At 39.8% G+C, this 11,873-nt stretch overlaps 1 protein-coding gene across 1 annotated transcript; it reads right to left on the bottom strand.

Annotated features, from left to right (window-relative positions):
• Window positions 1-2,039: 2,039 nt before the first annotated feature.
• LOC103357184 (hydroxycarboxylic acid receptor 2-like) lies at window positions 2,040-6,834 on the bottom strand. Its single transcript, XM_008281619.1, has 3 exons — window positions 6,273-6,834; window positions 4,922-5,327; window positions 2,040-3,979 (listed from the first exon to the last, which is right to left on the bottom strand). Exons 1-3 carry the CDS (start codon window positions 6,425-6,427, stop codon window positions 3,518-3,520), a joined length of 1,023 nt encoding a protein of 340 aa, XP_008279841.1. The 5' UTR covers window positions 6,428-6,834; the 3' UTR covers window positions 2,040-3,517.
• Between the last annotated feature and the right edge of the window lie 5,039 nt (window positions 6,835-11,873).

The following is an 11,873-nucleotide window of genomic DNA, read 5'->3' as shown; positions in this document are numbered from 1 at the left end:
TTTATTGTATATTTTGGTCTGGCCTGTCAAGTGGATTATCACGGAGAGTTTTCAGTTTTGTAACATAAATGCACTAATATTTAAAGTTGTGGCATTGCTGTACTCATGATGCTTATCCAGTCCCTTAACAACAGATAGTAGGGCTGATAATGAATGAACACAAGCTGTTCCAGTGTGGTTTGTAACCCCAGTTCTCACTGGACAAGGGGCCACACAAATCCCAGTTTATACCTGGAATAAGTGCTGAAATTAAATCCCTTCTCAGGTGCAAATCCAGTTTTTCCCTTGTTAGTTTGTCCACGTGGTGTTTTTTGGTGTGATGGAAACACACCATGACCAAAATACACAGTTAACACAGTGGTGGGAAATTTCCACCTTGAAACTGCAGATTCAGAGATCTGGGTTTTCATACATAACAAACCAAAAGAACCAGTCCTGTCAAGTTGCAGGTTGGGCTTTTTGTATCACTCTTCTTCAGAATCAGTTTCTACTTTGGACCTGTACAGCTGAATGACTCCAACATTAGAACTTGCCATTGCGTAGCACAGAATAGTTTTAGTGTGTGAGCAGAGTTGTAGATTGGTGCATTCTAAAAGAAGCAATGGTGTAGAGTTACGTCTACAACATTTTAGGGCAGGAAGGGATTCTTTTCATGGGAGAAAATATATTATGGACATTTAATCAGTGACTAAAGAGGGACTTTAAGGACCACAAATAAACTATCATCCTATTTTTTTTTGCTGTTAGCATGTGGCTGCACATGCATCTTAACACACAGTTTGTTGAGTATTAACTCCAGTTGATGTTTGTGACGAGCACACACTTTCTATTTGAACATTTACATTATTTGTAAATCCACAGCACTCTACTGATTATTGTACTCATGAATCAAAAGCCCGCTTAGTTTTACAAACAAAATATTGAGGAGGATGCTATGCCTGTACAGAGGAGGACATATACCTGTTTCATGTGTCTGTTCCTAGCGATCAGGCCTGTCAACCACTAGCCCAGTTTGCTTTCTTACCACTAGATGGCTGTAAAACATCACATTATTGCATCTCAAACTGCTTGGCACAATCATTGGTTGTCACTACTGAAGTGTGTGTGTTTCTTTGCAGGCTCCTGATCATCCATATGAGGTGGTTCAGATGCAAATTGAGCAGATCCACAAGGTGCTACAGGAGCAGAGTAGACTGATGACTCTTCTGGGAACAGGTCAGTGTTGGACAATACACACTCCTGTCCGTACATCCAGTGTGAAAATCTGTTTTTCAGTGTTGGGATTAAGCACTTTCAACAATTTATTTCACCATCTTAAACTTCAACAGCACAGAGCAGGTTCATTGCAAGTGATGCATTTACTGAAGGATGACAACTTGAATTAGAATCACAAGAAGACAAGAAATTGCCACTGTTTGTCTGTTCACCCTGAATTTGTCAAGTTTCCAAATCAGCACTTGTCACTTATCATAATGAGCTAAATCCCATAAAACCGCTCTCAGATTGAGGCTGGGTCATTTAGCCATTAAAGGCTATTAAGAGGCAGACAGAGCGTGGAGCCACTCTGCAGAAAGAACAACAACAAAAAATGCAAGAACAATAATGAAATAATGTTCTGTGTTGTTGTTGTTGTGGTAATCTGGCTGAGAGACTGCTAGCCTCAACTTGACAGCCACTGCTTCCTATTGCAACACCTGGTTCGCCTCGCCAGTGCAAAAGGTGAACACCCCAAAATGTTGTTCAGAAATGTCAAAATAGGAATGATGCATGGATAAACTAGGTGTGTGGAAATGCTCTGCTTGAACTTGAGCTGTTGTAGATAAGTTCATGTTATTGCCATCGGCGTGCACATGCACAAGCTGAACAAACTGTAGCACCCTCCTGCAAAAGGGTGGAACATGGAGCCTCAAAAGGCCGAGCAGCAGTGCCAATATTTGGACATTGCAAGGATCATAAGGAGGATGTGGAAGCATGGCTTTCTGTAGATGTTTGGGATGAAGTTAAACCATTAGGGGATTTTACAGCGAAACTTTGCACGGTTGTGTTTATATGACAGTAGTCTACATTTTAATGTAATGAGATGTTTTGCAGAGAGAAGACAACACTCTTCTCTTGCGGACTCTCTCCCTTAGATATGTTCTGTGTATTTACAGCAGCAGTAAACAAAGATCTTCAGTCAGTATCACAGTCTTATACAAATAATTCAATTTAGATCATCAGAATTGCAAAAAAATGTACACAGTTTAAATGAGGAAGGTTTAATACGGCTCTCCAGGTTTTCGTCGTCCACTTGGATTTGACATTTTTGGAGTGGTGGTTGGAACACCACAATACTCGTTTACAACATTCAACAACATGAACAATCGGTGAGGCTTGAGACAAGCAGCGTGAGTGAGACCACAGAAAGAAATGACTTCCTCAAGACAGATGACGCAGCTGTAAGGCATTGACATATAAATGTGCATTTTGGGGGCAATGTCAGAACACATAATAGAATTCACAATTCACAATATGCTCTGACTGTGAACCCCCATAAGGACGGATCCAGCTGATTCGAGGTATAGATAATAAACATGATGCTAAGCTATGCAGAGTGTCCTGAGAGGTAAATGAGAACTCTGCAAACATTCAGTACAGTGACTTTTAACAAGCTGCTAAACCGTATGTTGGGCTCTCCACACTATAATGCTGATTACTCTGTAGGTATTGCAAGGCCAGCATATGCAGTCACAAGAGAAATGCCATAATCTCGGATCCTTCACATCTGGTTTGAAAGAGATCCTAATAAATAAAAAATGCTTCAATATATTCAAGTAAATAATGCTGTTAAATATCTATTTAAATTGTACTATTTAAAGCATGCAGCTGATATGTACATTTACATCTAACACATTGTTTCCTATCGTTACAAATAAGTGCTGAATTTTGCATTAGATCAGGCAGCAGCTACATAATATAAAGCCATGTGAGTGCACCAGTCAGACAGGATCTCGACTTTATAAGTGAACCTGTTTTTCCACCTAAATGCTCTGTACACCTACATTCATGTTTGTAATATTTTGGTTGAGCAACCACCTTCATATGTAAATGTGCAGGTTGCGATTTGGTGATTTATTTACAAGGAGAGATAACAGAACTACTGATGACAATCTAACGACATCTTACTGAGTCTACGTCAGTATGCATTTGACATTGCAAAAGTGCAAAAGGTTTTCTTTGTCTCCTGTAGAAGGCTTTTAAAAACACTGATCTGTTTTTTTAGTGTATGATGATCTGTGACCTGCATTCTGGTCGACAGACTCACCACATGCCATGTGTGCCACCTTCTAGTAAAGGGCATTTGATGACCTTAAAATGTCAACGTGGTTTTTCTGAGATTTTTCAGAGAATAATCTGTCAGATTAGCTTAAAATCCACTGTGTGTGTGGATCACTGATGTCCACACTGATATGTAATAGTAAATACAATGCCTATGCTACCATTGAGATAGGATCTCAGTTTATCAGAAAAAAAACATTCATTTCTCGATTATCGGCACTGAATTAGTTCTACCTCCAGAAGTTGTGGTAGTTGCTTTGGTTCCCATCCCAGAGTCATAGGTCAACAGTTTCTTCTGAAGAAATGTAGGACAGAAGGTGGATATGTAAGCATCTTTGAACCCTGAGTTGCAGAAGCAGTATACCAGCGGGTCCAGCAGACAGTCAGTGTAAGACAAAACCATGAGGCTGTCGTACACCTGAACCGCTATGTCCTCTGCTCCCTGCATATTTTGCAGCCGGACGCCCAGCAGCACGGCTCTGGCTATAGCGCAGGGCAGGAAGCAGATGGCGAAGACAACAACAACTGACATGACCACGCACACAGCTCTCCTCAGTTTGGTCTTCTCCCCGACTGTTTTCTTCTTCAGCCGGCTGACAATGCGTACCGTGCAGTAGACCAGGATGATGAAGGGGATAATGATCTGGATAAAGAAGACCACCTTAAAAAAAATGAAAAAGACACTATTTAGAATGATGGCAGTAGCTCATAGAATAAAATATACTTAAATTTACTGCAGCGTGTCGACACAATTTATTATGTGTGTGTCTCACTCAAAAGTTACTTTGTTACTGAGATTATGGACTCAATTCTAAGCCCCGCTCTTAGAATAAAGTTGCTCATCTGTCCCAGTCATCTCCACCCAAAAAAAAATTACGCTTTTGCTAAAAGTTGGACAGCTCCTCATTTCATTATTTCAAAGTACTTGCACTCTCTTTGTAGAACATAAGAGACTGTTTTCATAAAAACCTGTTGTGTGAAAGACATTATAACATGTATATGCTAAAAAATAAAATACAATTAAATTGGAAGAATTGGAATTTCTAAAATGAAAAGAACTATGCGACCAGTTGTCTTTATTTGGTGTTCATTTATAGATTTTTTCCCCCCCTCAATCATTGTTTTCTCTTCAGTCTATAAAAGGTTCAAAAATGTTCAAATGTTTTTAAATGCTAAAAATGTATCAGTATCGACAAATTCAATAAACAAGTCAACCAAAATTATAAATAGCTTGAGTAGTTATTTAATTGACAAATACTTAAAATATAAGGCCTCAGACTGTTAATGTAGGAAAAAAAAACACAATTCAGTTGCCTGGACAAGTTTCTTTTTGCGGCCCGTAGCGAGCTGCCAGTCAGGGAACAGGGGGGATTAGATTTGCCATTAAAGTTAATATTTTATTATGGTAATGTCAACTGTACAGCAAGTCAGCGAGGTAGTGCAAACAGCTGTAGTTCTTCTTATGAGTTGAAAGGTTAGTTTAGCTATTGGGACTTTGCTTATGCTCTCATTGTATTTTTCATATCACAGGTAAATATTTTACAGCTGTGTCAATGCAAAGTCAAACAGAACTAAGTTTAAACGAAAAGAATGGAAGCAGTACCTCTCTAAAGGTGTCCGTCACATCGTGCGCATACGTCTCCTTTACACGGCCGTGACTGTTGCAGCACTCAAAAGTCTTGACCATGGTGGGGATGGTGAGGGGAAGCAAGAGGAGCCAGACGATGACAGAGATCTGAGGAGATTTCTTAAACACGTTGACACAATTTCTCCTTCCAAGATGGACCACGTTGAAGTAGCGATCGAGGGACAGGATGATGAGGAAGGCTATGCTGGCTCCTCGGTTGAGAAACAGCATGAAAAGCATCATTTTACAAACCACATCATTGTCGCTGCGCCTCACGCCGTGCTGGTAATGGTAGACCTTGACAGGAAGTAAGGCCACAAGCAAGAAATCCGCAACCACGATATTGAACAGGAAGATGCTTTTGTTCTTCCAGAACTTGAACCTAAGGAGAAGTAATGCACAGTTAATTTTTCATCAGAGGAGCAAAAAAACAAAACAAAAGAAGTCCGCGATACAGATCGTTTCATGCGTAACATCTGTGACGGTTCTCTTATTTAGCTGATGCACTTTGCTTCATGCTTCAGGAAGATAATTCATAAAGGATCAACTGATAAACAACAGACACATATGTGCACTAATAGGTTGGGTTTAGCTTTTTGTTTTGCTCTGCATATTTCACTGAAGGGAAATATACAGAGGTATCAAGGAAAACGCTGGCCGGAGTGTGCCAGCTGGAAGCCGCTATAGTACCGTCATAGTTACCCTTTACCCAGAGCGCAATGCTCTCCACATTTACCACATTTATCAGTCAGTCTCTATGTAGTACACGCATCTCTGCTTCTCTGTGTTCAACCTTTTCAAGTAAAAAAATACTTAACCTGTTTTCCCCTTTGAATGTTATGGTGTTCCTTGTGGTTGAAAGTTAGTTATATGAATCATTTACAACTTTAGGGGAGTTTTTGAAGCTAAGTTCAGCTTTGTTTTTCGTTCATACTGATTTTTTTTTTTAAATTAACAGAGTTAGTTTAGAGTGACTTGATTTTGTCAAGTTTTCTAAGAACAAACGAGACTCCAAAGAGGATGTTAACAGTGTCTTCCTCTTCTTTGCTGGAGGGAGCATCTATCTATTACAGTTTCTTCTGCACAGTTACAAGGCTGAGATATCAGGATTTAAAAGCTACCCAGGTTTTAGAAAGTACTAGTGTTAGCAGGTAATCCAGACTGTTCTTGCTATTCCCATTTAACTTAAAGATTTCATGATAGTTTTCTGATGGCTTTTGTTGTCCTCTCACATGTCTACACTATGTATTATTGTTGTAATTTCAAGTACTTTCTAAACATAAGGAAAAGACAGTGATACAGAGATTAAGTTTGTGTTCATTCATACCTGAAGACGAAGATGTAGAGGACGGACAGGTTGAGAGGCAAACCCAGCACAAATTCTCCTATCATCAGATAGGAGAGGGCTTGGTAAGTCCCATTATTTGGTGCTTTGCAGTGGTCAAGCATTCTATCTGTAGACATATTTTGTTGGCTGGACATCAAAGTGCTGAAATCTGCCCTACTTCCACAGTAGCAGTAGAAGTTGCAGTCAAAGTGGTGATATTATTTTTTTTTGCAATATTACAGTAACAGAAAGGAGAAGTGTAATAAAGATGTTTCCAGGCAGGTATCACAAAGTTAAATCCTTCGTCTGGAGGTGGTTGTAGCTTTTTCAGCCTTGAATCTTCTCTCCTCAGCCACAGATCCCCCTTCTCACTCTGATCCGTCAAATTCAACAGTCCCTTTCGGAGAGCCTTACGGTGATTGTTGAGCTCTGTCAAGCCTTGTCTGTCCGTGCCAAAACATGCTGAGGAAACATGCACTGTTAACACAGCGTGCGCTGGAGAACAGCACTGAGTACAAAAAAGAGAAAATACCCTGTCACAGTACGTCTGCACTGTCTGTGTGAGGCTACCACCGATCCTTCAGAGAGGAAGAATTTATAGTCAGCTGGAGGTGTGGTTTAAAGAGAGGGGCTCAGCTGACAGAGAAGCAAAGCTTGAAAGATGTTTTCAAGCTTTCTAGCTGAGCCAATTGCAAATTTTGATTTGTCACTGTGACAACAGAAGGTGACTTTCTGTATTACACTCAAAGTGTTATTTGGAAACTGGGAGTATCAGGTGTTTTTTCCGGCAGAATAGCAATACTCGTGAAATTCCTCAGGTGACTGTCTATATGAAACCATCATGCCTCCACATGTCTGGTATCATGTCTGGAAATGGTCACAACAGACAATTACAAACATGTACCATGCTTTTTAAGGAAAACGAATGATCAGGTTCTCTGCACAGTAGTAAGATGTTACATAATGCTTATTATGGCATACATTCAGTGCAGATGAGCCTCAAGAAAACAATACAGTATTTACAATATACATGTACAGCCACTTTAGAAAGGATTCAGACCCTTTCACTTTTTGCACACTTTATTGTGTTGTAGATTTAATTTCAAATAGACAAGTTTCCCATCACTCTACACTGAGTAATATAAAGTAACATACGATAAGGTAAGATAATTCTTTATTGATCCCCATAGGGGAAATATACGGGCATTGCAATAGCACAAGACAGTGGCACAAAAAGAATACAAAAGATAAAAATATAAAAGTATGCATATATATATATATATATATATAAAGAAAAGAAGGGAAAAAAGTATGTACAACTGAAGTTCAAATGGCAATCTAAAGTGACTTAGTGTGAGAGTACCTGTGTGAGTTTGTGACAGAGTGTGTGTGTCATTGTTATTGTGTGTTGGGGGCTGTTGAGTGTGAGGACAGTCCTCTGCCGTTGTACAGTCTGGTGGCAGTGGGCACAAAGGAGCACCTGAAGCGCTCAGTTCTGCATCTTGTTGGGATGATGTGCTGGCTGAAAGAGCTGCCCATAGCTCATCGTGGAGAGGATGAGAGGGGTTTAACCAGGATGGCTTTGATTTGTTCCTTTATCCTCCTCTCAGCCACTGACTCCAGACTGTCCAGTTCAAACCCCACCACAGAGCGGGCCCTCCTCACTGGTTTTTTGGGTCTGCTGGCCTCACCCTCACACTTATGTTTGCACTTTGTAGAGGGCTTTTTGCAGTGATTCAGAAGCTTCCACTCTGCTCGGGTAAGCTTCTACAGGCTGCGGATACCTAAATTTGTCCAGTTTATTCCATTTTTTTCTGGATGATTCTCTCAAGCTCCATCAGATTGGATGTGTATCGGGACGGTCATCTTCAGGCCTCTCCAGAGACGGTCTGCAGGGTTTACATGTGGCACCCAAGGACCGTGAGAGACTTGTCCTGAAGGAACCCCAGAGTTTCCTTGACTGTTTGCTTTGGATCATTGTCATGCTTAAAGATAAACCATCGCTCCAATCTCAGGTTTCTGCATTCTTGAGCAAGTTTTCTTCAGTACCTGTTTGTATTTGGTTGCGTTCATCCTTTGCACAGTTCTTGTAGCAGTCCCTGCTGCTGAAAACCACCTCCATAGCAGAATGCTGCCCGCCATGCTTCTCTGTAGGGATGGTATTAGGAGGTGGTGAGCAGTGCCCTGTGTTCACCAGATATTGTGCTTAGAGTCCTTCTCAAAGAGTTTTTGAAGAATGTTTTGCTTTGTCAGACCAGGGAATCTCATTCTCTAAGTTCTTCGTGTCCTTTAAATGCTCTTTGATAAATTCCAAACAGACGATCATGACTGTCATCTGGCTGCTCTACCGTAAAGCCCTGCTTGATGGACTATAGCTTAGATGGTTGTGCTTTCGGCAGGTTTTCCATCTCTGCACAGGCTGTGACTGTTCAGTTCCTTGTCTCCTGTCAGACAAAGGGCTTACTTTGTTGGTTATTTAGTTTGGCCAGATGGCGATGAAGAGTCCAGGTGATTCCAAACATCTTCCATTTCACAACTATTGAGGTGCTCCTGGGAACACTCAAAGCCTTAGAAATAATTTAATACCCTCACTATTACATTTTATGCGTAACATCGGCGACAATTCACTCATTAAGCTGATGCACTTTGCTTAATTCTTCAAAAAGGATGACTCATTAGGGATTTACTGGTGAACAGCTGACACATAGATGTAGTAATAAGATGGTTCTACTTTATTTTTTAGAAAGTCAAATTCACCCTGCTTTCTGGTTTGCTCTGCATATTGCCGTGGTGGAAAAATACAGATGTTGCATCGGATATTGTGCTTCGAGTTCCCTTTTCTGTTTTATCAGATAGTGACCTACAGTTTGTTTGTTGTTATATTTCTGTTGAACCACAATTCAAAAGCAATTTCATGATTTTTGCAAAATTGTTGTTATTGCTTTTGTCAGTTCCAACTTATTTCAGTGACAGCTGTTTTTTTCCTTCTTTAATGGGAGGGTATGAATACATTTGAGGACGACTGTTTTTCTCACCACAGTTTTATCGTTGTGGTTCCTTGGACATGATGACACTGTCCTTTTCCTGTCATGCTGTGTGGATTGGATCTTTATATACAGAGTTTGACACAAGTTATAAGCACATCTGAACGATACCTAAAAGAAACAGTATAAGCCTGACCACAACTTGGAGTATTTTCACTTTTTCCACATGAATTATTGCGTATAGATAATTGGGGGAATCACCAATTTTATTCATTATAGATTTAATCACAATACAGTAAAGTTTACATAAGGTGTAGGGATCTGAATACTCTCTGAAGTGACTGTGCGTAAGTGCTGTACACATATGTTGTGAATTTTATTTATTTTAAGCTACATTGCATGCATTATAGGTTAAATTATGATTTAAGGCGTGAGGTTAATCCTGGAAACAACACATCAGGGATATTCAGACCTGTATTTCGTCTTTGGTATTTTGCTACCTAAGAAACAGCAGACCAGACAACATGCTTTAAACATGTTATGCCATCTAAAATGTTTCTTCTGAGGAAAGATACAGTTTTTATTACACCATCAAGTTTAATAGAAGTTATTATCATGCAGAAAAAAAATGACGCTATGATGGAAGTCATCTCTTGCAGGTGCATCCTCTTTCAAACCTCGTGGTTAGAGTTTCTGGAGAAGTACTGTCAGTGCTCAGAATTGCAAACAGCAGAGAAGTGATGTCTTAACCCTGCTGTGTTTCATAGCTTAGACCTAAATAGCCTTTTACAACTTTGTCAGACTGTCTGAAATTTCTGCAGATGTACGTGTATGTAAGTTCCTGTGAAGTTCCTGTGAAGTTACTTGGATTCAACCTTCTTCATACAGTGTCCCATGCAGATGTTAGATAAACATTGACAGAAGTCATAGTCCTATTTTCAAAATGCTCCTTCCAAGATCCAAACTAAAACAGCATGGTTTACTTATTGCACAAGAGACTCATGTCAAGGTGAAATCACCTTTTAAACACCTTGTTCCGTTCAAGTCAAACATTAAAATAACCTCTACCCCTCTCCCTCTATGTCTCTGCTGCTGTTCATCACTGACAAACAACAACAGTAAGACAAGCTAATGATTTAAAACTTTGCCAGTTTCTGTAAGGTCATGCATTTACTAGCACACTTTACCTCCCAGCTACCAAGTTGTACTGCTTTGTCACAATCTGTCCTAGACATGATGTAGCATTGCTGAAATGGCAATCCCACTCTACTTCTGCAATAGCACATATGTCTGAATGCAGTGGGTTTAGACATGAGGTCTGTTGCACATCTAACCACAGCAGAGTATATTTTTAAACTACCATAGCAGTATCAGGTATCTTTCTTCCACAGAAATGTATGTGGAGAATTCCTCATTAAATGGACACAATGATTCTTAATATTCATCCACTATCCATTTAATCTAATATGTAGCAATGCCTTCAAATCTGCCCAGTATTCAATAAAACACAAAACGGACTTAACAGTTTGCATGGACATGTAAGGGTTATACCAGCAGAAGGAAGTCGAATAACAGATGTGAATTATAGATAACCAACCTAAAGAAAAAAAGCAACTAGATAATGCTGTTGACAGCAGTCAGCTTCCTGTACCATAAAGCATTGTTCTGATCTGAGAATTTAAGAAGCGTGTGAAACCTTTGTGTACCGGTTTTGCTCTATAAAAGTACATTAACATATTTGAATGTTCTCGTTCTTGCAGTATTGTGTCATAAAAGGCAGCAATCTGTAAATGAGCTAAGGCCCTTTGTAAAAGAAATATAGAAACATTAAGTCATGTAGAAACTGTTGTTTTGTGGGCAAAACAGTATAACCAGTCCAATACTACAACACCACAAACTACGGACATGGACTTAAAAATGACTTAAAACTTAAATCAAAACCCTTTTGACGTATCTCTTCTTGGAAGAAAGCTGTATTCTTAAATGGTATTCTAAACAAAGCTGTTTTCATTTGTATCTCCAAAAGCCTTTTAGCCTCATATTGTCAAACATATGCACTTGCTGTTCCTAATGGGTGGTGCGTTGGATAACCATGTTTTCATTTGATACGTATGATGAGTTTATATCACTGCTCATTTACCATGTTGTGATATTTATTCATGTTCTGACAATGATTTCAAACATTCAGTCCTTGAGGCATTTTTTAAAAAATGCAGTTTTGTATTATGTAAGTTAAATGGGAAATCAGTAAATGTTTTTAATGCGTTCATGCATAACTTACAAGCAGGCTTGTTTGTATTGCTGTGAATTGTAATTCTGACTGTGTCATTACGTCTGTCTAACCTGCTTTCACCCTAACATTGCTCACTTCAGGGCCATTATGTTCGATAAGATCATTGGCTGCCCTCTGCCCCCCCTAGAGAACATCGCCAGCTCACGCTGCCTCAGCAGAGCAAAGAACACCTTAGGTGACAAATCTCACCCTGGACAGCACTTGTTCAACCTGCTGCCGTCAGGAAGAAGATTCAGATCACACAAAGGCAGGACCAACAGACTAAAGAACAGTTTCTATCCATGGGCCATCAGGCTCCTGAACGCAGCATAAACACACACATCG

This window comes from Stegastes partitus, unplaced genomic scaffold, assembly GCF_000690725.1.
Source record: "Stegastes partitus isolate 25-593 unplaced genomic scaffold, Stegastes_partitus-1.0.2 Scaffold239, whole genome shotgun sequence".
Classification (NCBI taxonomy): Eukaryota; Metazoa; Chordata; class Actinopteri; family Pomacentridae; genus Stegastes; species Stegastes partitus.
Note: the sequence above shows the minus strand (reverse complement) of the source record. Positions and strands in the feature narration are given on the sequence as shown.

Excerpts from the sequence above, each read along its gene's own strand:
- LOC103357184 (XM_008281619.1), bottom strand. The coding sequence starts at position 6,427 with ATGTCCAGCCAACAAAATATGTCTACAGATAGAATGCTTGACCACTGC. Across the intron at positions 5,328-6,272 it reads CTCTACATCTTCGTCTTCAG|GTTCAAGTTCTGGAAGAACA; the intron begins GTATGAATGAAC and ends ACTTCTCCTTAG. Across the intron at positions 3,980-4,921 it reads TGACGGACACCTTTAGAGAG|GTGGTCTTCTTTATCCAGAT; the intron begins GTACTGCTTCCA and ends ATTTTTTTTAAG.